The 25,995-nt window shown below is 41.6% G+C and overlaps 1 protein-coding gene across 4 annotated transcripts in view; it reads right to left on the bottom strand.

Moving 5' to 3' along the window:
• grik2 (glutamate receptor, ionotropic, kainate 2) overlaps positions 1-25,995 on the bottom strand; it is a 450,636-nt gene that overhangs the window by 82,684 nt on the left and 341,957 nt on the right. For all 4 annotated transcript variants that reach the window (XM_049583125.1, XM_049583128.1, XM_049583127.1 and 1 more), the window contains 2 exons: positions 22,927-23,045; positions 14,040-14,257 (listed from right to left, as the gene is read on the bottom strand). In XM_049583125.1, coding sequence (XP_049439082.1) covers positions 14,040-14,257; positions 22,927-23,045 — 337 coding nt within the window. The remainder of the gene's footprint in view (positions 1-14,039; positions 14,258-22,926; positions 23,046-25,995) is intronic.

The following is a 25,995-nucleotide window of genomic DNA, read 5'->3' as shown; positions in this document are numbered from 1 at the left end:
GAGCAGTTGCTTTTTTTTTTTTTTTTCTTAAATAAGATAAACGTTATCTTGCACATTTATCTCACCAACTCCGTCAATTATCTGTCATTGTATCATAATTTTCGCTATTCTCCCTGAAGACGAGAGATCTGTGTCGCTCACCGTGGCTGCCTGCTGTGTGTGAGTGGAGAGCAGGGGGGCGGGGCTGTTGTTCCAGTGACACAAACACACACACACACACACACACACACGCACACAAAACAGCTCATAGCCTACCTTTAGATAGATAACGATGGCGGAGAGAGCCAAATGGTCAAAAGTGTGGCTTTACATTACAAGAGTTGATGCAGACACAGCGCGCTGTCACAAGTGTGACAAATGTTTTGCGTGTAAGGGCGGCAACACTAATAATTTGTCAAAACACCTTGCGAAAGTGCATCATATTCAGACGTACAGGGTTTGACTGCCCTAGCACAGCTATTGTTAGTTCATTTACGTCCAGTCCAGGTTTGTAACATTATGCTAGCAGCCAACACGTGGAGTTAATAACCATTAGCTATTTTGCAACCCTATTTACTAAATAGGGTTTCCGGCACAAGATAGCGGCTTACCGGCGATGGAGAAGCCTGGCTCCAGGTCCAATATTTTCCTCTTTGTTGATGTCATGACTGTCCAGAAGTACCTGAACAGCCGAACTGTGGCGGCACACAGGTATGTGATGTGTCAGAGGGGAAACGAGCCCTTAACATTACTCTTTGTGTCAGGTAACAGTCCACCATTAAAATACCGGATCGATAAGCAGTATCGATAAGAGTAGTAGTACCATTAAAATCTTAACGATACCCATCCCTAGCTCTTGGTCGTGCTCATGCTCTCTTCAGCGTCTATGTTGGTCACAGCTGCGCGCTGGGTGGTCACGTGACCCTACATGCTGCACACACCAGGATAGCTTGTAAGCGTAATGTCAACAAACTCCACACATTACAGGAGAGGCAGTCATGTTCACAGGCACACACGTTAACAATTATTGACATTAAATCGCAAATTGCAGCCTTGTATGTGGTTATGTAATCGCACAGCCTGACATCGTGATTGCGATTAGATTGATCGTGCAGAACTAAACGGAACTGGTACCATGTTGGTGGAAAAGGGGCATATAGGACACACAGCTGAAAGACATTGTTACGTGTGGTCAGTGTCATCTAGGTTTGGTTTAGGCAACAAAACTACTTGCTTAGATTCAGAAAAAAAGACAATTTTTGGGTTAAAATAAGTGTGTTCTTATTTAATGGAACATGATGTTAATAATGATGATGTAAGCATAACGCAAATGTCACGTGAGCGAAGTCAATGTGCAATGATAGTATGTTAATCAAGTAACATTTCATTAAAACAACACTGACTCTTGATTTTACATGGGAAGAACTGCAAGTAGGTATAGCTGCAGCTGGAGCAGCTATGTGACCTGTCAACTAGCTACATGACTTGCCCATCATACCTCCACATCAGTCCATGGTCTGCACTGACAAAAGTGCAAAGCTCAGGTTGTAGGAGTGTGTCGTGTACACTACAAATGGATGGTGACTTAAGCTATACATGTCTCAAGAACTGCAGTCTCCTGAATCAGTGAATCCTCATAGAACAGTTCATGTGATGTCCTTCGAATAAGCACCCCACAAATGATGTTATGTCCCTAACATACAGTTACGTAATCAACATAAAGTAACAGAGTTTAAGTTTAGGCAAGAAAACTTACTGTGGTTAGGTTGAGGGAAAAAAACATGGTTGGGTGTCTTCAGGTCTCGGCAAGTAAAGTCACATACGTACCTTGACCTGACTCAAAATTTACTCAAAGTTCAAACTGTGCAAAACATAATGTCTTCCCGGGGAAAGTCTGCGTTCTTCTGACCCATCCACCACCCCAACCTGCCTCTTTAGAAGACCTGACTGCGTCCTTGTTTACTACCGTCAGCGCATTGTCCACATGACTGCAGCCTTTCAAAGTATGTGGAATATGTAGGACCTTGGATGCATTACTTTTAATGGGACAACATACAAACAGTCTATGAGAACAGCCTGCCTAGGAAAAAATCTGGTTACCCCAGAATATGGATACATGTAAATGTTTTTGTCCCCTATGACCCATGCAGTTATGAAGAAATACACAATGCTTGAAGGTTGGTTAGCTTTTATGTAGCGTGAGCTAGTCCACAGCAGTTTTTTGCTTGTTTTGGTTGACTCAGTACGTATTATGTACAATGTGTATGTCCTCCTGCATATTGATAATTCTTTGAAATTTTACACAAAGAGCACTGGAAATTCTAGACTGATTCATTGGAAGGTGTGAATTCACTTTTAGTAACCGGACATCATTATCATACATAATTATTTGTTTATAACCACATATAACAAAAACTATAAAAGAGCTTCAAATTGTTCGTTAAATACTGGGTGAATCTGTAGGTTCTAGAAAAAAAGTGAGAACTATTACACTAACATTAGCTGATCTGAGAGACAGCTGCAGGGAAAAGGAGAAAGGAAACATGACTAACACATGGAAGATAAAGAGATGAGAGGGAGTCACAGGTAAGTGTGTGAAAGGGTAAAAAAAAAAAATCAGTGATAGGTGACTAACTAGGTGATAGGTGACTGTGACAGTGGAAGAGGGGAGTGGGGTCAGTCTGTGTGAGGGAGATTGAAAGTGCTATGCAACGCTGTCTGCCATGGAAAGACAGTTTTAATAATACTGTGCAGCATAACGCAGTGCTATTTTCTACCCTTGAGACTGACAGCAATAAGTCAATTTCTCAGTCGCACTTTACATTACGGCTCAGCAATACCATGCTGGGGTAACAAACTTAAAACATATCATGTGTACAGAATTACCTTGAAATAAAAGGGGGTGTTTGGAACATTAAGGGAGTATGAATTTCACCATTGTAATATAGTTATTATCTGTTGTACAAGAATTTTCATGTGATTTTGAAAGTATTGTCACACTGTGTGACTACTTGCTACTTTTAAAACACAGTGTGCTGTATTTGTAATCACCCATAATTAAAAAAAAAACAGATGCTAACAGCTAACTTTTCCATTCAACGTCATTGAAGCCACAATGTGTAAACCTGTGGGTGCCATTCGGATTGTATCCATCCTGTACTAACCCACTGTGGGATATTTATGTCGGCATAGTGGCCAGTAGTGGCCAGTGTTTGTATTCTGTAGTGTTTCATGAGAAATATTATGCAATTTACATACTGTTGAATAACAGATGGTCTGCATCCTTATTTTCACAAGGTAACTACATCAATTAATTAATATTTTATTTAAACAGTCAACAGTCAGTGAACAGTCCCCTGCCTGTATGAGAATAACAAAATGAGGTGTACACAGAGTGCTTCACTGTGTTTTCATTAAAATTATGTCTGCTGCGTGTTTGCTCCAGGGAAAGCTGAGATGCTCAGTGGGGCCGGGCCTGGGCTTTTTAAGGTGACACAGACTGAGCAGACTTTTTTGTCTATACCACAGAATTAGTTAGTCTCTGGTTGACATAGAAAGTATTCACTATATGCGTCTTGCTTGTCTTGCAAATGTAATGATTTAGACATTAGATTTAAACATGCTTGCAATTGCTGCCTTTTGTGGAGATGAATTACAATTACAACTGTAGTGTGTCCGGGCTGTAGACTGTCTAGGTGCTGCACCCTCGCTGTGGAGTTCTGCCTCGTTTGTTCAGTCAACTAACTTAACTGACACTTAGATAATCAATTCTTGACATTTGTGAATCAATGCTGAATCATCCATGTATGCTATGCTATGCATCTAAAAATCGATTCAACCCCTTTACTTTTAGCCCTTTCAGACACAATCTGACAACAGCATGTCTGCACTCTGAAGCCTTTTATTTGCAATGGCAGGAGTTGGGAGAGTGTGACAACCTCATAGACCCCCCTGAACCAGAAGTGCAGTTCAACATGTCGGAGCTGCAGCTAAAGGAAGTCAGGGAGGTTGTCCACAGAGCAAGGGCAGGCTGTGCTCCAGGACCAAGTGGCACTTCATACAAAGTGTATAAGTACTGTCCCAAACTCCTGCTGCATCTGTGGAAGATCCTGTGAGTCTTCTGGAGAAGGGGGAGGATCCCTGAACAATGGAGAGTGGCCGAAGGGGTATGGATCCCAAAGGGATTCCAAGCGGCTGTGTACCTACCTGGCAAAGAACACCTACATCGATACATCTGTCCAGAAAGGCAGCATTTCAGGAATGTCAGGATGTCTGGAGCATACCGGTGTGAGGCCAGAGAGAACAAGGGCAACCTGTCAGTGCTGTGGCTTGACCTGGCAAATGCATTCGGTTCCATTCCACACAAGCTAGTTCAGCTCACTTTGACAAAACATCATGTCCCCAGCAGGTGTAGAGACCTCATTGCTGATTATTACTGCAATTTCAGGATGAGGGTCTATGCAGGAGCAATAACATCCAGTTGGCACAAGGTGGAGATCGGTATCATCACAGGGTGCACTATCTCTGTGACATTGTTCTCCCTAGCCATGAATATGCTCACTAAGTCTGCTGAGCCAGAGTGCAGAGGGCCCCAAACGAATTCCGGACAACGGCAGCCACCCATCAGGGCATTCATGGATGACCTCACAGTCACAACAGAATCAGTCCCAGGCTGCCGGTGGATTCTGAAAGGACTTGAAAAGCTGGTGGAGTGGGCCCGGATGCGTTTCAAACCCGCCAAATCAAGATCAATGGTGCTGAGGAAAGGGAAGGTGGAGAACAAGTTTCGGTTTAACATCACAAGCACAGCCATCCCACCTATCACAGAGAAGCCAGTCAAGAGCTTGGGCAAGGTTTTTGACTGCTCTCTGAGAGACACAACATCAATCCAGTCGACCTGCACTGAGTTGGATGGCTGGCTGAAATCCGTGGACAAGTCAGGCCTACCTGGGAAGTTTAAAACCTGGGTCTACCAACATGGCATTCTTCCCAGGATCCTGTGGCCCCTCCTTGTCTACGCGGTCCCCATCTCAACAGTTGAGACCTTGGAGAGGAGGGTCAGCAACCACCTCCAAAGATGGCTTGGATTACCAAGGAGCCTGAGCAGCACCACGCTCTACGGTAACACCAACAAACTGCAACTGCCTTTCAAATCCTTGGAGGAGGAATTCAAGGTAACTAGAGCCAGAGAAGTGGTTCAGTACAGGGACTCAAGTGATCCGAAGGTGGCTAAAGCAGGGATCCAAGTGAGGACTGGCAGGAAATGGAGGGCAGAGTAAGCGGTTCAAGAGGCAGAGGCAAGGCTGCATCACAGGAGCCTGGTGGGAGTGGTCATACGAGGCCGAGCTGGGCTAGGATCCTTTCCAACTCCCCAAATGAACACCAGGGGGAAGGAAAGGCGCCGTCTTGTTCAGGAGGAGGTGAGAGCAGCAGCGGAGGAGACAAGAACCTGCAAGGCAGTGGGAATGAAGCAACAGGGAGCTTGGACGAGATGGGAGAATGCGGTTGAGAGGAAAGTGACCTGGGCTGAGCTTTGGAAAGCCGAGCCTCACCGCATCAAATTTCTCATCCAGGCAGTGTATGATGTGCTTCCAAGCCCGTCAAATCTGCACACATGGGGCATAGCAGAGACACCAGCATGCCCACTGTGTTCCAAGCGAGAAACCCTGGAATACATCCTCAGCTGCTGTACAAGGGCACTTGGAGATAGACGGTACAGGTGGAGGCATGACCAAGTCCTTAAGACCATTGCTAAAGCCATCAGTGCAGGAATGGCGTGGGCAAAGCAGTTCCGACCCTACAAGAAAACCATCACCTTTGTCAGGTGATGGTGTCCTGACAGAAGAACATCATCTGCAGGCATCCTGACGTCTGCAAGAGACTGGCAGTTGCTGGTGGACCTTGAACATCAGCTGCAGTTCCCCAACCATATAGCAGTCACCACTCTGCGACCAGACATTGTTCTTGTGTCTGAGTCCACCAAGCAAGCAGTGTTGCTGGAGCTGACAGTCCCGTGGGAAGATCGCTTGGAAGAAGCCTGTGAGAGGAAGCTCTCCAAGTATGCAGGACTGGTCAGCGACTGTCAGCAGGCTGGGTGGAGAGCGAGGTGTCTCCCTGTGGAGGTTGGATGCAGAGGATTTGCGGCCCGTTCCTTGGCCAGAGCCTTCAGTATTTTAGGCATTGAGGGAGAGAGAAAGAGGAGAGCCATCCGCAGTACCACTGATGTGGCAGAGAGAGCCTCAAGATGGCTGTGGCTCAAAAGAGGAGAGCCATGGAGTCATAGTAGCTAGCTAGCTATCTGGACACAAGCTGGGGTCTGATCAGCCCCGGCTGGGTCACCTGGAGGAGGGCGTATGATGTTGAGAGACCCGAAACGCCCTAAGATTCCAGGAACATCACTGATGATGTGTCCAGAGGTATCAGTAGATGTATGTACACAGCTACAAAAAGCAATGCACCCAAATCCGTGCATAACCCACGTATTTTGAAAGGCTGTGATCATGTGATCAATTCGCTGATAGCAGTAAACAAGGAAGCAGTTACGAGGGCTTGTAAGGGGGCAGTTTGGGGTGGTGGATGGGTCACAAAAAAACAGACTTTCCCTGGGAGTTGCAAATTCGGATCCATGTGAACTTAAAGTGACCTCTGACTCATTTTAAGGCACGTCCTCACCATGTCTCTTTTCAAAAACCTAACCATCGTAACTTTTATTGCCTCCGTAACGTTAATTACGTAATTGTATGTTAAGGACCTAATGTCATTTATGGGGTGCAAACTTGTAGGATATGATATGAACTCTTGTGCATGCATTTTTTTATAGGATATCATGCAAACTGTATGACAATATGTTGGGATGAATATAGGCCACCTGAGATAATAATAATAATAATAATACACTGGATTTATATAGCACTTTTCAAGATACTCAAAAGGAAAGATAGGGAGTAGTAACCAGTCTGCCAAAAAATATTTTGATTTTATTTTCTCTTTTTGCATCACAATTAAACTTGTGAACTTGTGACATTCTGTGTTGAAAAAAACGCTTTTTCTTTTTGCTATGTTTGAGTTTTTTTTTACAGCCTTTTCTTTTTGGACACCTTATTCAGTAGCATAGTCATTCAGTACCATAGTCATCTTATTGAAGGTATGACAACATTTGGATCATATATTTGCCATTTTGAAATATTAAAGATATTTTTTCAAAAATTGAAATTTGAAATTTGTGGATACAAGTGATTAAAAAAATTGTAATCAACACAGCTCATGATGCACAAATGATTTGAACTAACAGTGTCTGACCTGAGGCTGTAAATTATGGCTGCAGAGGGACCTCAGCATAGGTAGGATGATGAACAAGCACATATGCTGCTTCTTACACCAACTGTTGTTTTCATTAATTTGTGTGGTGAAATGATAAAGAGACTGTGCAACTATCACCGCACAGCAGTTTTCTAATGAATTGGTGTGAGTATGTTTCAGTGTGAAGACCAAACACACACAAACATATTAATCACAGCCGTGTCCCTGTGTGTGAACAGTACCTGCGAATGCATGCGTGCGCATTGCACAGATGGATGAAAAGGAGGTGTGAAAAAAAATGAGATCTTAAAGCTGTCTCAGTGCCATCGACGGATTGCATGAGAAGAAAAAATACAAACAGTTCCATGAGAAATCAAACTTGGAGCAAAGGGATCTAATGCAGGCAAGTTTTCAAATGAGGCTGGATTTAACACAGCATCCTGAATGTGCAGCAGGTATTCTATATGATCCTAAACTGAGGGGATTACCCAGCAGAGCCTCAGTCAGGGCAGGACTGTCACTGCTATTTCACTGGTAAAAAGGTAGAGTGGTATTTGTTCATGGTGCCACGATGGCTCAGTGGTTAGCACTATTGCCTCATGGCAAGATGGACCTGGGTTTGAACACGATCACTCTGTATGAAGTTTGCAGTCCAAACTAAATGCAGTTCATGTCCCGTGTGAAACCAAAAGTCTATGTTGTTTTAATGCAATGTTACACAATTTACGTATGGTTGTCACACACTGTTGTATTTACATTATGTTATGTAATAGACATATTTAGTTTAACCCAAAACATGATTTTTTTTCTCTTAACCTAACCAAGTAGTTTTGTTGCCTAAACCTAACTGTGACTTTCAAAACATTAACCACATGTTTCAATGTGTTTCACCTGTAAGTCTCATATACCCTTTTTTCACCAAAATTATCACATGTACGTGGGTTTTTTAAATACAGGAAATCTCACTAAAAATAGGAAATAGACTCCTTTCCCATTGCTAGTAGATCAGGGCTGTATACACAGCTCCGCAGCAAACAAGTAAGTCTCTGTGTGCTTGTGTTTTCTTTTGTTTTTTGTTGTTTTTTGTGCTACGTACAGCCAAAAAACTGGTGAGTTGTTTCTTCTGTGATTTTTTATACTCACAGAAGAATGCAGCATGAAGGCCTGCGAAAACTTAACACTGGTTAGTTTTTCTAATATACAGTACAGGCCAAAAGTTTGGACACACCTTCTCATTCAATGCGTTTTCTTTATTTTCATGACTATTTACATTGTAGATTCTCACTGAAGGCATCAAAACTATGAATGAACACATGTGGAGTTATGTACTTAACAAAAAAAGGTGAAATAACTGAAAACATGTTTTATATTCTAGTTTCTTCAAAATAGCCACCCTTTGCTCTGATTACTGCTTTGCACACTCTTGGCATTCTCTCCATGAGCTTCAAGAGCTAGTCACCTGAAATGGTTTTCCAACAGTCTTGAAGGAGTTTCCAGAGGTGTTTAGCACTTGTTGGCCCCTTTGCCTTCACTCTGCGGTCCAGCTCACCCCAAACCATCTCCATTGGGTTCAGGTCCGGTGACTGTGGAGGCCAGGTCATCTGCCGCAGCACTCCATCACTCTCCTTCTTGGTCAAATAGCCCTTACACAGCCTGGAGGTGTGTTTGGGGTCATTGTCCTGTTGAAAAATAAATGATCGTCCAACTAAACGCAAACCGGATGGGATGGCATGTCGCTGCAGGATGCTGTGGTAGCCATGCTGGTTCAGTGTGCCTTCAATTTTGAATAAATCCCCAACAGTGTCACCAGCAAACACCCCCACACCATCACACCTCCTCCTCCATGCTTCACAGTGGGAACCGGGCATGTGGAATCCATCCGTTCACCTTTTCTGCGTCTCACAAAGACACGGCGGTTGGAACCAAAGATCTCAAATTTGGACTCATCAGACCAAAGCACAGATTTCCACTGGTCTAATGTCCATTCCTTGTGTTTCTTGGCCCAAACAAATCTCTTCTGCTTGTTGCCTCTCCTTAGCAGTGGTTTCCTAGCAGCTATTTGACCATGAAGGCCTGATTCGCGCAGTCTCCTCTTAACAGTTGTTCTAGAGATGGGTCTGCTGCTAGAACTCTGTGTGGCATTCATCTGGTCTCTGATCTGAACTGCCGTTAACTTGCGATTTCTGAGGCTGGTGACTCGGATGAACTTATCCTCAGAAGCTGAGGTGACTCTTGGTCTTCCTTTCCTGGGTCGGTCCTCATGTGTGCCAGTTTGGTTGTAGCGCTTGATGGTTTTTGCGACTCCACTTGGGGACACATTTAAAGTTTTTGCAATTTTCCGGACTGACTGACCTTCATTTCTTAAAGTAATGATGGCCACTCGTTTTTCTTTAGTTAGCTGATTGGTTCTTGCCATAATATGAATTTTAACAGTTGTCCAATAGGGCTGTCGGCTGTGTATTAACCTGACTTCTGCACAACACAACTGATGGTCCCAACCCCATTGATAAAGCAAGAAATTCCACTAATTAACCCTGATAAGGCACACCTGTGAAGTGGAAACCATTTCAGGTGACTACCTCTTGAAGCTCATGGAGAGAATGCCAAGAGTGTGCAAAGCAGTAATCAGAGCAAAGGGTGGCTATTTTGAAGAAACTAGAATCTAAAACATGTTTTCAGTTATTTCACCTTTTTTTGTTAAGTACATAACTCCACATGTGTTCATTCATAGTTTTGATGCCTTCAGTGAGAATCTACAATGTAAATAGTCATGAAAATAAAGAAAACGCATTGAATGAGAAGGTGTGTCCAAACTTTTGGCCTGTACTGTATATATATCTCTCACTTATTCAGTCTCTCTGTTGATATTGGTGCAGACAAATCGGACTAATTGGATTGACGTTTGCACGCTGACTGGGTGGAGATAGACGGTATTTTTGGGTGGCGCATCAAAGGGGCTAAAGTTAGCATGTTTAACTGGGTGTTGTATTTCCATCAATGCTGATTGAAGCTGGACCCAATAAATACCCATGACCACTGCAGAGTCATTTGACCTGGGTGTAAATGCTGATTGTAACCCTTCCCATTACATTAATAAGCCAGATGTTAGCAAGTTTTAATGGGGTTTTTTTGTGCAGTGGAAAAGGACCTATAGAGTGTGCCAGGGCTGACGTCAAAACCCGGAAGTTTAGCATCGCGCTGGTTCCCGGAAGAGAAAGTGAGTGTGATTTTTGCATTGCGTTTTGGATTATGTCAGAAAATAAGCTCTGTGGCTAACACAGGTTTATGATACTTACAGGTTTTGTTCAGCGAGATAATATTGACATGTGAACACCTTTCATACTGCATTTGAAGCTTAAATGATCGCCAGGAGTAAAAAGCTAACGTTAGGCTTTAACGGACTACATGACTACTCCACGGTCGCATGACTCTTGACGTCACTAAGCTTTCAACTGATTTCGGCCGCTTTATTTTAAAAACATTGTATAATGGGGAAATCGGACTGTTTAAGCTAAATAAGAAGCTGTAATGGCAGACTGCCAGCACTCCCGCCTGTTCGGAGGTGATGACGTTTAATGTCCCAGACAGGGTTTGTAGTCGTATTGAGCATCTTGTTAGCAACCGCTTTTTTACGACACGTAAAAGCTTCAAAATTCACAAGTAGGGTATTTCCTGACGTGTTTTATGTCATAGAAGAAAACCTGAAACTCGCTGAAGCTTTTGTTAACCACAGACCTTTTTTGAGGCATTTTACCAAAATCCCATTCAAAAAACATACTGAAGTACTGAAGTGCTAAAAGCACTAACGGAGTTCCGGGTTTACTGGCACACTCTATAGAGACATTAAAGGGGGCCCTGTGGGTCACAATGGGACACTGAGGGGCATGAAAATTCTGTGGTTTTTGCACTTTAGAAGCCGTTTTCCATATATTCTTAGTTTTAATGACCTAAAACTCCCTTTGCATGTGAACAATGGGCTAAAACATTGAGAAAAGGTTTTTTGTTTTTTTGTTTTTTCAAAAAAATATCTATGTGTATATATGTGTAGACAGGGCCTTAGTCTATCTGTGTCAGTCTAGTAATAGATTGATGACTGATCAAGACCTGGGTGCGTACTTCTCATGACCCTGACCAGAATAAGTGGATACAGATAACAGATGCATACATCTTTCATCATGTGAAACTAGTCAAAGTATACACTCACTTATTAGGCTAATAAAACTACAAAATTTCCTCAGAGGCAAAGCTGGAACTCTAACTGGCTTCCAGTTCAAATTACAGTACAAATTTGCACCAATGAAGTATAACAGCAACTCAATGAGGTTCTACCTTATTACATGATTTTGAGACTCTGTCTTGTCAAGTGGCCCTGTGTCAAAATCTATATTGAACACCTTTATTGCATATTGTGCTCACAGGGAACATATTCCAAAGAAAAGCTGTGTGTAATCAAATTACCACAAACTCATTGACGCACACAGTGGAGTTTAGTGTGTCAGTATTATTCCAGCATAGGAGAACTGTTTTTTTTGATGTGATGATTGTACTGGATGTAATGTCAAGAAATTACCTTTGTTATTACAAGTTAAAATATCTTGCCTGTCTCTGAACTTTTGTACTAAATGAATATCTACAGAAAATGCTATGGTAATCCTTCTAACATTTGTCCAGACATTTCACTCTGAAAAGGTAAGTCTCCATGGCCTTCATCAGGGTCATAGATATTTCACTCTGGAAGAAAGTGGTGAACCAACTGAATTACTGGAAAATATTTCCACCCATAAAACAATGCTGCCTGTGGCTTAAAATGAGACCATTGATGATGAGTTTACTATTACCTACTGAAATTAATATAGGTGCTGCATGAGTCATAGCAGTTACCATGACCTATGACAGCCACCTTGCCTTTTATTTAAGGCTAACTCTTGTAAAAACTACATTATGTGGTTCTAAAAAGAACTATGTCACATTTGAGAAAGAGAATGTCCTCACTCCTTTTGTGGTCATGTAAACTAAATCTGCCACGACAAGTGAAATGAGCATAACGGCATAAACCCACTTAAACCTTAACCATATAGGGGACAGGTAATTTTTGCACCAGCCATATGGATTTTCTAAGTACTGACAAATTACCTGTTAAAGGTCCAGTGTGTAAAATTTAAGGTTGTTGGGATCGCAGATTGCAACCAGCTGAAACTTTTTCTGATTAACCTTCTGTGTTTATTTTTCAGGAGTTTTTACCGTGAGCCGAGTTATCAGCAGAGGTATTTTCCTCGAAACAAATGGACCAGGTGATTAAAATAACGCTGTTTGGCATGTTCCAGACCAGACCGCTAGACAAGCACCTGCTAATGTGTGCTTGCCTATTTTCTCTGATAACTTAATGTGTGCTAAACTTATTTCTGATCCAGACTTTCAGGAGGTTTTTACCATAAATTGAATTATCCCCAGAGGTCTCTTCTTCTCTAAAACAAACAGACCAGGTGATTAAAACCAGTATAAACACTGAATGCAGCAGTTTCATGAAATAAATCAGTGCTTTTTCAACCTATCTGAAGCAAGTCTTTGGTTTGTCCGTTCTGGGCTACTATAGAGACATGGTTGTGCAACATGGCAATCTCCACGGATAAGGACCTGTTCCCCATGTAGATATAAATGGCTCATTCAAAGGTAACGGAAACACAACAATTCTTAGTTTCACACTAAAGAAACATACTTACATTCAGTTGTGGCGATCCTGTATATTTTATAAATATATTTTTTTATAAGACAGTGGTTATCAGCTGATGGCTTGCTCACCTCCAGACACACCCACCGGTGCTATCGGCCAGTGGGATGGCTCGATCAGCTGAGTCCAGGTAGACCGGCCCCTACATTATGCCTTTCCTGGCAGTATGGCGAGAGACGCCGGCAAGTGAGAAATGAGCCTGAAGTCCTCTGCATATTCGGCCTACCACGGTATTTTACACCGCTCAAAGTCCACGAAATAGGTGCGCTTCCCTGTGGAATATCATCCATACGGCCACTGGCCTCACCTCAGATTCCCCGCCACGGATATCAAGGGATCCTACGGAGCCTCCACGCCCCAAAACAACGCCGGAGCATTACGGCATTCACCCACAGTCCCGTGAGTTGGCAAAAGCCGGTGGTTTCTTTCTGTTTCATTATTCCTTATTTGGAACCTTCAGGCCAGGCTGATTTGTTGTTTTGAAACTGAACAGAGCCAGAGCAGTGGATTTTCTTTACATCCTTGAAAACCTGGGGTGGAGTTTTCTTTTGTTTAGCGAACTGTGTGGACTGAACTGAATTGAACTGTGCTATGTTATTTGGAAATCCCAGAGTGGAGTTTGTTTGAACTGGATTGAACTGACTGAACGGAACAGAACATTTCTAATATATACTTCATTGAAACGGATTACAGTTGTATTTGTGAAAATTGAGTATAATTCTTTTGTTGTACAGAAACCAGGTAAAATCAATTTAATTCCGGTGTTAAGGGACATGTTTTATGGGTTTTATGGTTCCTTTATGGGGTTTGACTGAGTAAAAGAAAAATATTTGTTTCATGTGTCAAACCGCTCCACAATTTCTGCCAGTATATCCTCCTAAATCCTACAAACTGGACCTTAAAGTTTGGAGAACATGTTGCTGACAAAATTACTCAGGTGAATGTGAGTAACTTTAAATTGAGGTTTGGTACAGAGCAGTGAACAAAACACAACAATAGAAGAGACTGTAGTTGGTTTTAAGTTGTAACTAACCTTGAAGAAGGTCATGGTGGCGCCGTCCTCTACCACCCCATACTCTATCTTCGTCTGCTTGGCTAGATCGTCAGCAGAGTCAATGGGCGACTCCATCCTCTCCACAGTGAGAAAGGCGGCCAGGTTCGCCGTGTAGGAGGAGATGATGATGAGTGTGAAAAACCACCAGATTCCTCCTACAATTCTGGTGGAGAGGGCTTTCGGCATGAGCTCAGATCCTGAACGAGAGGAGCAGAGGAGGGTGGTGAGGCCTGGTACAGCGCTAGGCTGGAGAGGGGGCAGCACCCAGGCCAGGCCGGGCCCGGCCAGGCTAGGCCTCTGCTTCGGCTGCCTGAATTACACACTCTGACACATATACACAACCTGGGCAGAGTGGGCAGCCTCATGGTTGGAACTAGTAATTGGTATTTAGTCTTACGCTCACTTCCTGTGTGCTCTGGATTCTCTGTCTAGCTTAACTGTACTGACTGTTCCACAACCAAAATTTCTGAGATCATTTTCCACCAGAAGAAAAAAAAAAATCTTTTTTTATAACATGCACAGGAAACTGTATGTTCTTGCAAAATAGGTACCTCTGAAAACTTGACAAAGGCTGTGTTCAAAATCACATGCTAACATACAACATTCATGCTAAGTATGATGTAGATTTTTGTATGTGGTGCTTTCACATGCATAGTGTTTTGTGTAAGAGTATGAGACATGAGCCTAATTGACATACTCTGCTGCCCAAAAATGCATTTGCATCTCTCTGTAACTATTTAGATTCCAAGTATGTGGTCAGTGGATCCAAATAACGCCTGATTGGAAATTTGCTGCAGCATTTTTTGGAAATGTGAGTCACTGGCCAGGTCAGGACTGTCAGTCATTGGCTCAAGTTATGTGATGCAGTCACATGACTCTCTTGCTTGGGCAGACTTCAGTGTGAACAGTCTGTTCATAATGGCATACTTGACCAATCATTTACTATGCAGTGGACATTATGTTAGTATGTGATTCTGAACACAGTCATAGTGACTCATTAGGGGGCTCAAATTTGCATTTCCTAGGATAGCAAAGAAATGATGCATTTCACTCTGCCTTACTCTGCCTCTGATTGGCTTATCCAGACATGCTTACTTACCCTAACCCCAACAAATCCCACTCCTCTTGCCAAAACCTAGCCAATTCAACCAAAGAAGGAAACAAGTACCAGCCAATCATAAAGAGAGTAGGGTGGGTCATTCCTTCACTACACCAGGATTCACAAATTTGCCTGGGAAGCTAGCTACTGAAAATGGTAAGCTATCCACTACATGCTATTTAGTCGGAAACGACCTATTTTTTTAAACATCTTTCCCGTTTTTTTGACAGACATTTAACGCAGTTTGTTGGAGACCAACTATTTGTACCATTTGGGACTTCTGTCTTGTAGCTTTTTGCAAACATATTTTGTGAAGCAATGGTTTGTCCTGGTCACATGTTCTTTGTCAATTTTGATGGTTTCTAAGCTTTCAGGGGCAGGCCTTATGTAATATAAGCTGGCCTGAGGTCAGACACAGGGGGAGATGGATATGTATGTTTGATGTCTGGACCACACTGCCTGCCCCTTCCTGTGGTGTTCACACAGACAACATTGCTCTGCCTGCCAGCCCTGTCTTTTTACGTAGTGTTTGCCTCATATAATAGCCACGGTTAAAGACTTGTGTGAACAAATGAAGGGATCCTGTCTCCAGAAATGCTAGAGGGTTCTGATTTTACATGAAAACAGTGCGTGTTAAGTTGAAAAAAAAAATTATATTTTTGTTTCTTGTCTCTCACATTTTCTTCAGATACAGACACTGAAACAGTAGTGAAAGGCGTAATGTTGCGGGTATGATGTCAGAATGACAACAGATCTTTTTCACTGTTTTTGCTAGGATCATCGGAAAAAATAGCTCAGGCTCTGAATCTCCATCAGGCACAGCGGAGCTTCGCTGCTCACGCAGACTGTATGGTCCTCTAACTTGTTAACATTGGTGCCAGAATAAAATGCAAGAGGTTCCATGCTGCTCACACTACTGGTGTGGCCCAGGAGCGGAAGTGGAGTACTGCAGATGAATGCAAAGAGCAACGTTTTGTTGAGAGCTTGATGGACGATGAAGGTTAACCCCCATCCCTGAAGTATTTTGGTTCAGTTTCTGTCTGTGTCTATTTGTTAACCTAAATCAGCTGGAAAGACCTCGAGGTCTGTGCTTAGTGTTTTAAATATTAAGGTTTTAGCACAAATGCACATGCTTGGGAAGTAGTGAGTATACAACTGGATAAATGAGATTTGGATTATGCTGCACTAGTTGTATAAGAGATGGTAAACGCATGTTTTAATATCATTTTGTTGGTGCTAAGCACAGTCCCCTTTTAGTCCAATATTTTTCTTTTTGAAGTTTTTGGATTCTTTGTTTACTTTAGAAGCATGTGAGGAAATTATTTTCACTGTAACATGGGTGAATAATTGATATTCAAATGATTATTTTGTGAGGGAGGTTTTCCTTTAACACGAGGATTACCAGACCAGCCCAACCACACAGTCGAGCGAGCAACACTGCAGGGAAACTTTGGAAAACTAGTTGACCTCACCAGGACTTGATGTGATGTATGCATACTTTTCCTTTTGATTTATAGGTATTTAGCATATCTGATGGCTTGTCAGTAGCTGGTACATATATAAGGCTTAGCGGTAATTAATCCCCCAGACCAAACAACAAATCATTTTATCAGTGCTACCTATGCTGTGACAGTTTATGATGGTATAACAGGGTTTTATAAAACTGTCAAGCTGGTTTGCATTTGGTCAACAGCACAAAATTGCATGTAGTTGTCAAAGCAAAACTCTACATACCTCTGTAAGCGACTCCACTTGTGGCAATTCATATGAAATGACTTTTGTTGAGAAATGTTGCTCCCATGAATGCTGGGCTGACCGGCCCTTGCACTTTCTACTTGGAGCTGTTTCACTTAGCACAGCATCAGTTACTCTCACTATTTTTTTTATCTCTCACAATAGAGAGCACTAAATCTCCAGTTAATCTGACTGTTTTTACATTCAGGTTTTATGCAGAATGTATGCAGAGCATGTCGGAGCATATGTGCGTGGGCAGAGTGGGAGTGAAGGAGGGAGGGAGGTTTGTTGTCTGGGTGAAAGAAGGTGGGCCTGGGTTATATCAGGACTATTCTCCTCAAGCGGCTTAAGCAATTGAAAGCTGGGATTTTGCACATTCACTCGGCGGGAAAGCTGATAAAGAGTCAGAGAGATAGGAGGTTAAGAACTCTGCGCTCCACTCCCTTTGTGAGAGACTCACTTTTCATCAAACTTTCTTTCTTTTCTCGCAGTCCCCCGAGTGAGCTGTCTAGTAGAGGGAGCATGCAGAGAAAGACATGACAGCCAACTGCAGCTCCAGCCCACCGCTACTGATACTGCAACAGAGAGGGAACGACAGGCTGGAGGGGGAGCATGCCTCCAAGGGTTCCTCCCCCACTGCTTCACCCAGGAGAACATCAGGTTTGTGGGAGATTATCTCAGCGGCAAATTTACCTGTTAAGTGATAACAACGTATTGTATGCACTATAATGACTTCTCAAAACCATAATAAGAAACCTGTGGTTGGTTTAATTATTAATAAGACAATCATGTCTTTGCACAAACGTGTTTGCTGTTAGCATGCTCAAAGAATGGAGCGATGGCACTACACCTACTCTTTTATAGCACCATGATGCCACTTTAAACATGGGGTGTTAAATTTATATTTTTATGCCGTTTTAGTTTAGAGCACACACAGTATGTTGATAATACAGTGTTTTTAAAGTGGCAGAACAAGCAGACCTCTGCATCATGACTAACTGCACACTGTGAAGTTTTGGTGAACACATCTGCAGTGCAACAGTCTCTCTCTGTCACTTGTCTTTAGTAAACTGAATCTGTAGCTGATTTGTCACTAAACTGTATCGGTGTGAACTGACCAAATCATTGCATTACTGGTCAAAACACACACACACACACACACACACACACACACACACACACACACACACACACACACACACACACAGGTGGTAATTCTTTGTTCTGGAGTGTGCTTAGTCTGTAGCGCAAAGTCCTACCACTCTGTGTTTTACTGAACATCCAACATGTAGCAGAGAGGCTTTTAGAGAGTTAAAGGAACACTTCGTCCATATAAATGACATTTTTTTGTATCATTTACTCACTGTGTGTTACCTTGAATTCATGAAGAAAACTTTGTTTTTCTCGCATGCATCCATGGTGAACAGAGAATCCAAAACAGTGAACATTCTTCATGAATTGAAGTCATAGTGTTTACCAACAACAAAACTATATCAGAACATCTGTTTACAAACTCTCACAAAACTCTACAGTATTATCCAATGCTCACTGATTCAGTGGTATGTTCAGTACTTCCCAAAACATGCATTATCATTAAAACATTACGATTTAAAACACTTCAGCGTAGCGTGCATGGGCAAGCTCGTGCGTTTGAACTCGGGCATTCCACTGAGTATTGCTCCTCATACATGTGTAATACTGTTTAGGCTGATGTGCTTGGATTACACTGCAGTTGTGTCAGAGTTTGTAAATGGATGTTTTCATATAGTTTTGCTGTTGTACATCAATTCATCAAGAATGTTTGTTGTTTTTTGGATTTCTCTGTTCACCATGGAGGCACACGAGACAAACATTTTCTTCAGGAATGTGAGGTAACACAGGGTGAGTAATTCATATACAAATGGCCATTTTGTGGGGAAATTATTATTTTTTTAACTAAAAAAAAAAAAAACAGAAATTCATAGTAGCTGGTCTTAGTATTTAGGTGGCGCAGTGGTGCAGTGGTTATCATTGTCACCTTCTAGCAAGAGGGTTCCTGGTTTGAATCCTGGAGTGGTGAAGCCCGTCTGTGTGGAGTTTTCTCCAGGTAGGTACTCAGTCTTCCTCCCACAATCCAACGAAATGCACGCTAGGTTAGTTGGTGACTCTAAATTGGCTGTGTGAATGTGGGTGTGAATGGTTGTCTGTCTCTATGTGTTTGCCTGGTGATAGTCTGGCGACCTGTCTAGGGTGTAGCCTCCCTCTTGCCCAGCATCAGCAGGGATAGGGTTGGGATAGATTTTTCCATTTTCAAGGGCCACCAATGAAAAATGTGACATCTGCTTGTGCATGATATAGACCATTTTATCTTGCCCCTACCAAATTTCGTGGCTCTAGGAATTAAATGTCTGGAGGTTTTGAACCCTAAAAATGGCTTTAGGCTTACTATTTTACAGAACTTTTTTTTTTTTTTTTTTTTAAATAGCATGTACATATGGTTTGAACATACGTAAAATGTAAATAAATGCCTCTATCTGATTTCACATGGAATGACTCAGTATCAAACATCACCCAGCATAGGGGAACCGGTCACCCACTTTGCCCATTCATAAAACCACAAGAACAAAAATCAAGGTGGCAGGCATGAACACAAACACATTATTCATCAGTACTGTTAGCAGTGGATTCTGCTTGTTCTGTATTGTACCAAAGGCCGGCTATCAGTGGAACATGTTACCAGCTCCGAGCTTCTTTTCCTGTTTCACCTCAGAAACCACAACAGAAAAGAGGGGCAACCCACTCAGAGAGGCGAGTCGACCCAAACAGAGCCTGGTTGGGGCTGACTGTCATGTACCCAAGGTAACGTCATGACCAAACAGCACATCCCACAGTTTTCTGGGGGGCGGGGCACGCCGCCGGGCAGGGGAGCCTCTCTACAGTGCAGACCAGCACGGTGCCATGCAGACACTGTGTTCGTTCAGTCTAATTCCACAGCCTTCTAGCCCTCAGCCACATCTTCTCAACTGGTCAACCCTACACATCTACTCTGCCGGCTTTTCTCACAAACAACACTCACCTAAAGTACATCTATTTGCTAAAATGCATGTTATTTACCTAAATCTTGAACTAATCCTCATTGATTATAAATCTTTTGGGTGTTTTTTGTTGGGGCAGGGTTACATTCAGCCAGTCATCATATTTTGATTCCAGATAATTAAAAAAAGAAAATCAATTTTGGGAGTCAAATAAATAAAAATATGTGAAAAAGGTTAGAAACTAATTTTGGGATATTAGTAAGCATGCAGTATAAGTAAGCATGCAACCAGCCAACAAGGGAGAAGTTATCAGCTACTAAATCCTAAGAAAAGACTGAGATATCTGCAGATTTAAAGGGTCACTTCATCCGAAAAAGATTTTTTGCTCTGTTACCTCTAGTGATATATAGTTATGCAGATGTTATAAATTTTATTTTGTCCAAGTTCTGAGATATTTGTCTCTGAGATTAACCCATCAATGGTTGAGGTAAGATTATAATCATTTAAATAAGTCCATTCTGTGGCAGCCTGGTCACCAGAAGAAAATGTTGGCATTGTATGTTTCTGCAAACCACAAATACATTACATTTGTAAATTTCATACATATCATATCATCATTTCAAAAGTGACATAGTATATGAGCTGACTCTCACACTGGGAGGTAGAGGGGATGCAAATGCCTGCCAGCGCAGACCTCCCATCACTGTTTTTCCACTGAGGATAGTGCCATGAAACATAAATAAATTATTATTATTATTTTTTTTTTTTTTGTTTTTTTTCGCATGGATCACTGTACATTTATAATGATGACGTGTTCTTTACACACATCTATTGAATGTTTGTCCATCCTGGAAAAGGGATCGCTCCTCAGTTGCTCTACCTAAGGTTTCCAACATTCTTTTTTTTGGGGTTTTCTTGCTGTGAAGCCCTCTGAGGCAAATTATGATTTGTGATATCGGGAAGGCTTTATAACTGATTTGAACTGAATTGAATTGAAGTGAATTAAATCAAATCGAATTGAATTGAATTGAATTGAATTGATATGATGCGGTGCAATATTATACGATACGGTATAGTACGATACGATACAGAGGCACTGATGCTTTTTCAGCAGGGATAGTGCCACCAAAAGCAGGTATTTTAAGCCAAAACATGAGGTCTGCCTTACAATAGCCAAGTGTGTGTGCCAAAACCAAACCACACATTAACCACCGCATTGTTGAAAGTTTCAATGTATCTACTACATAATAACAAATAACTATGTATCATGTCCATGGTTTGCAGTACAATGCCATTTTTTTCTCTCTCTTCTCTGGTCATGGGTTTTATGTGGATTTCTGCTGATTTTTTTTTTTTTTTTTAATTTCTTTTTATATAATCTACAGAAGGAAATAAAAGCCAAATAATTTGAATCTTATATGAAACTGAATATCTAGATTTATCACTTAAATGTACTGAAATATTTTATTTCAAACATCCATGTGATAAAAAGATCTTTCTTTTTTCTCCATTCACATTGAAAATTCAATTGTAAAAAACAAAATTCATTGCCCACCACTTGGCTTTTTCTGGAGTTTTTAACCACATTCTGTGGATGGAGTTACTCAGTTTACAGCTTGTGACCTGAGGAGTATGGAACTTGGGTAAAGTTACGCACAGAGTATGTTTGCTGAGGAAAAGTGTTATTGTTGCTTTTTTTTTTTTTTTTTGGTGTGTGTGTGTGTGTGTGTGTGTGTGTAAAACTGTTGTTTTGAAACTAGAAAAAGAAAAACTCACAAATGGTCAAGTATTTGAAGTTTCATTTTTAAATCTTGAATTGTTTTTTTTTTAATTGATCCATACATATGATACTTAATTTTTGATAATCTATAATTAATATATATATATAAATATTTATTAATATAAATATTGATTTCGTAAAAAATACTCAGTCCTGTAAATTTCAACATAGACTATTCATTTTAATTTGAATTTCCCAATAAAATATTTAGTTGATTAGCCTATATGATTTTAATATTTTTTTTCAATATACTATATATATTATTTTGTTTCTATGGAGGCCCCAAAGTCCTGAAAGGTAATATTTTTGTTCCCCTAAGATAATAACTTGTGTGCATAAGACAAAAAATATTACCTTTCAGAAATGTAGGGGCTTCCTATTTTTCACATATTCATTCAGTACTGTGAGCCCCACAAAAAATCATTGATTTAGGGTGGAGGCAGAGACAGATATTCCAAACCTGGACATTTAAAACCAAATCTGCATGGCTCGATACCACTAGAGATGAGTTTTTTTCATTTTTTGTACTGTGGGTGAACTGCCCCTTTAAAGTAGCTTTGACTATAGCAGCTAGTTATTTGTGTGCTCCATTGCACTGATCAGATGCAAGGACACATACAAACAAATATACCATGCTTTCCAGGCCCTAAAATCATCACCACCTGGTGTACATATGTTGCATTGTCAGTTGCTTTCGAAGAAATGCTAAATTAAAAATGCAACATATCTCCCATTGTGACATGCATTGTTAAGAATATACGCCACATAGTTATTAAAGTGATGACATTCCATTTTCTGTTTAACTTTGTTTTTTCATCTGAAGATGCCAACTAGTTGAGAAGATATGGCATTGGTTTGGCAGAAGGAAACAATACCAAACAGGCAGGGTAAGCTGCTGAGTTCACATTCTCATTCAGTCTCACCCATCTAATCCATCTCAGGTACTCTGGGTGGGAACACTTACCTGTTCAGATGTCTGTGAAGAGGTGGGGGAAGGGGGAGGGGAGGAGTTAGGGGGCAGTATGGAGAAGGGGAGCATGCAGGCACACTGTCCTCATTCATTAATCACATCATTCAGATCCCACTCAGTCCATCCTACAGGACTCTACCACTGAAGCATCTAGCATCATGCACAGAGGCCCCCATGCATGGTCATGGGCCTGGTCAAAGAGCAAGGTTGACCCCCAGCAAAAAAGTGGGACATGTGCTAGAAAAAGGGGGGCAGGCAGAGGCGTCTACCTTGCTGCATGAGAGCTCCAACTCCGAACCAGAAACTATTTAGCAGGGTGAAATTGTTTTCCACTACATCCGAGTCAGGGTTGCAAGGGTGGGGGTTATACCACTCGTAGGGACTAAACCTGTGACAGTTAACAGAGAACACACACACACGCACGCACGCACGCACACACACACACACACACACACACACACACACACACACACACACATATAGTTTTACTGCAGTTGCATAAAGACACAAGAGTGAACAATAAAAAAGGTCAAGAGTTGTCATCCTACCTGGGGAGACAGGAGAGAGAAAACAAAGGTTATTCAGTCATGGCCAGAGATGAGACTTCCAAAATCAAGAAGCAATGCTATGCCGTCATACATCAGATACTGTTAACTAAATTAGAGTTTATTACATGATTGATTGCAAAATGATGATTTACCAAATAATCTGTAAGTCAAAATAAAGCTTCAAAAATGAGTGCTCATCTGAATCTCTCCTTGTGTGTTTTAAAATTTAAATAAGATACAGTACTTGGGGATTGGACTCAGTTTAACACCACTCATATTCCAAAGGTGGCTCCTCATGTGGGAGTGCTCATATCAAAGGCAGTTCCCTCAGTAATTTAATCGATGGGGTCTGAAAATAACTCCATTGTCAGCCGAGAAAAGAACTAATAATCCTTATAATCTTAGAGGGGCATTAATATTCAGCAGATCAAGCGGTTCATTCCCATCATGCCCACGCCGGCCCCGGCGCTCCCCCTCACTCGACACACTCCTCAAGCAGAGAGATTTCTCATTTATTCATATCAAATAAAAGTGACATTACATTAGTAAAGGTTGATTGGTCTACAATTAAGCATTCTGACCTGATTTGGTTTGTGCTGGAAGTGGAGGGGAGCTGGGGCCCTATCTTGACTCAAGCTGTTTAACCGACACTAGGGTTTGACTAATCAAATTGCAATGCATAATGTAGACTCACTGTGCTGGAAGTCAGAAACGATAACCTCAAGCGGATGTAACATCTGCATGGAGGATAATGCAGATGAAACTGCTACACCACTGGGTTTCAAGGTTTTGATCCATTGTCCTCCGGTTATAATACTCTTGTACTGGGTTGAATACTTTAATACCTGACTCTCTATGAAGATGTATGGCTGTATCGATAAAATGACAGCATCATAACTGTACCCTGTCATTGACTAATGGGCTTTGCCATTATAATGTGGTTAGCAGTGGTGTTCCTTCTCACCCCTACAACTCTCGGGAGGATATTGTGTAGTGTAGCTCAAGGACCTCTGAATGTCTCCCTTATTTCTGCTTTAAGAGAATCCTTGGCCTTAAATCAATCCGTCCGCTCACTCAATTTGCCCCAGATTTGCTTGCTTGTCAATTTGTAATGCCAAATTGAGTTCAGCTGAACTGCGACCTTGCCGTGGCATATGCGACTGCGTGACCCAATCCCTTGCGCAGAGGTCTCTGACTGTGTTTCCTCCAATCATGTCGTGAAAAGCCAATTACTGCTCACCATGAACATGGATGAGCGAAGTTGTCAGTGCAGTGCAAGATGATGGGAGTGGCTGGCTGGACTGCTGCTACTGCTGATGCTTGGGTCAGGGAATGCTAAACTAATGCCTTTTACAGGAGACAACACAGCTTAACCCATCTCTCGCTGTAGCACTGCTGGGCCTGTTTGCTGTCATTTTGATCCAATTACACTGCCCTTACATTATCTCAGATCATCTATGCTGCAGAAGGAGAAACTTTGAGCAAGGTCAGTGCAGAGATAAGCGCGGACGAAAAGGCGGGGAATTCACCAGCAGCCCAGAAACAATGTGAGGCTTTTATCTTTGTACGGGAGGGCAGGGTCACCCAGCAGAAAGCTCCAGCGATGATACACGTGATAACACCAATGTCAGGGGAGATGAATCAACAGAGTCAGAACGGTTGCTCCGTCACAGGATGATGGACTTCATACATCTACCCGAGCGTTTCACCGATGTTATAAATTCCGCTGTGTACAATAAAAGACCAGATTACATTTTTGCTGACTTCTTAAGTTTGAGTTTTTTCTACACTTTTGTTTCCAGCAAGTTTGACTATTGTAATGGTCTTTGAACGAGTCACACTAAAGGAGAATAGGCACTCATTGAGAATGCTGCTGCTACAGAAATACATCCTCAGGTCTCTGTACTGGCTTCCATTGTATCAAAGAATAGAGTTTTAATTACTTCTGCTTGTAAATCAAAGTACATGCCTGTCTGTCTTATGACCCTTCTCTGCTTCCAGTGTAATTATTTCCAGAGTCCAAATTAAACATAGAGGAGCAGCATTTAGTTGCTATGCACAACAGAACTTGAAGAAACCTTCATGTGATTTAAAACAAACCAACTCTGATTACTTAACATCCAAGCTGAAACATTTATGTTACATGTTTCCCTGTCTAGGAAGTATTGTTTCTGTAAATCATTTTAATTCATTTTAAAGTGGTTCCTTCCCTTTTTAATTTGCATTTTAATGTTTTATGCCATGATTCTTCACTTCCTTTTCCTGCACTTCCTTTGTGTGTGAAACGTGCTGCACACAATAAACGTATCTTGCCTCCTTTTTCTTTGTTTTGCCTCGTTTTCCACCTCAGGCAGCCAACGGTTTGCATTAATATTAATCAGAAAGGACTTGGATCTTGCTTGAACGAGGAAAACACATTGATTTGAAACCTGCAAAACAGACATGATGCTCATTGTAAAGAATTACCCCTCTTGAGCAGTTTTCATGTCATTATATGGTGATTTCCATTCCGTAAAGAAAATAATGGAAGTGAATGGCTGCCTGGGAGGTAGACAGAGCACATTCAAAAATATAAAACATGATGGGGTGCCTTGGAAACTGTTCATCAATAATGAAAAGTGCAGGCTAAATAAGTTGTTGGAAATTGGCTTACCACTGGCAACACTCTTTAAGGTTCAACCAATATGTACAAGTCAGCTCTGGGACACTGTATATGATACTGTGTACAAGTAACATAATGCAGCTTCCTTCCTGACACAGTTTGAAAAACCTGACACCATTTTTTTTTAC

The sequence above is a fragment of the Epinephelus fuscoguttatus genome, linkage group LG8 (assembly GCF_011397635.1).
Source record: "Epinephelus fuscoguttatus linkage group LG8, E.fuscoguttatus.final_Chr_v1".
Classification (NCBI taxonomy): Eukaryota; Metazoa; Chordata; class Actinopteri; order Perciformes; family Serranidae; genus Epinephelus; species Epinephelus fuscoguttatus.
Note: the sequence above shows the minus strand (reverse complement) of the source record. Positions and strands in the feature narration are given on the sequence as shown.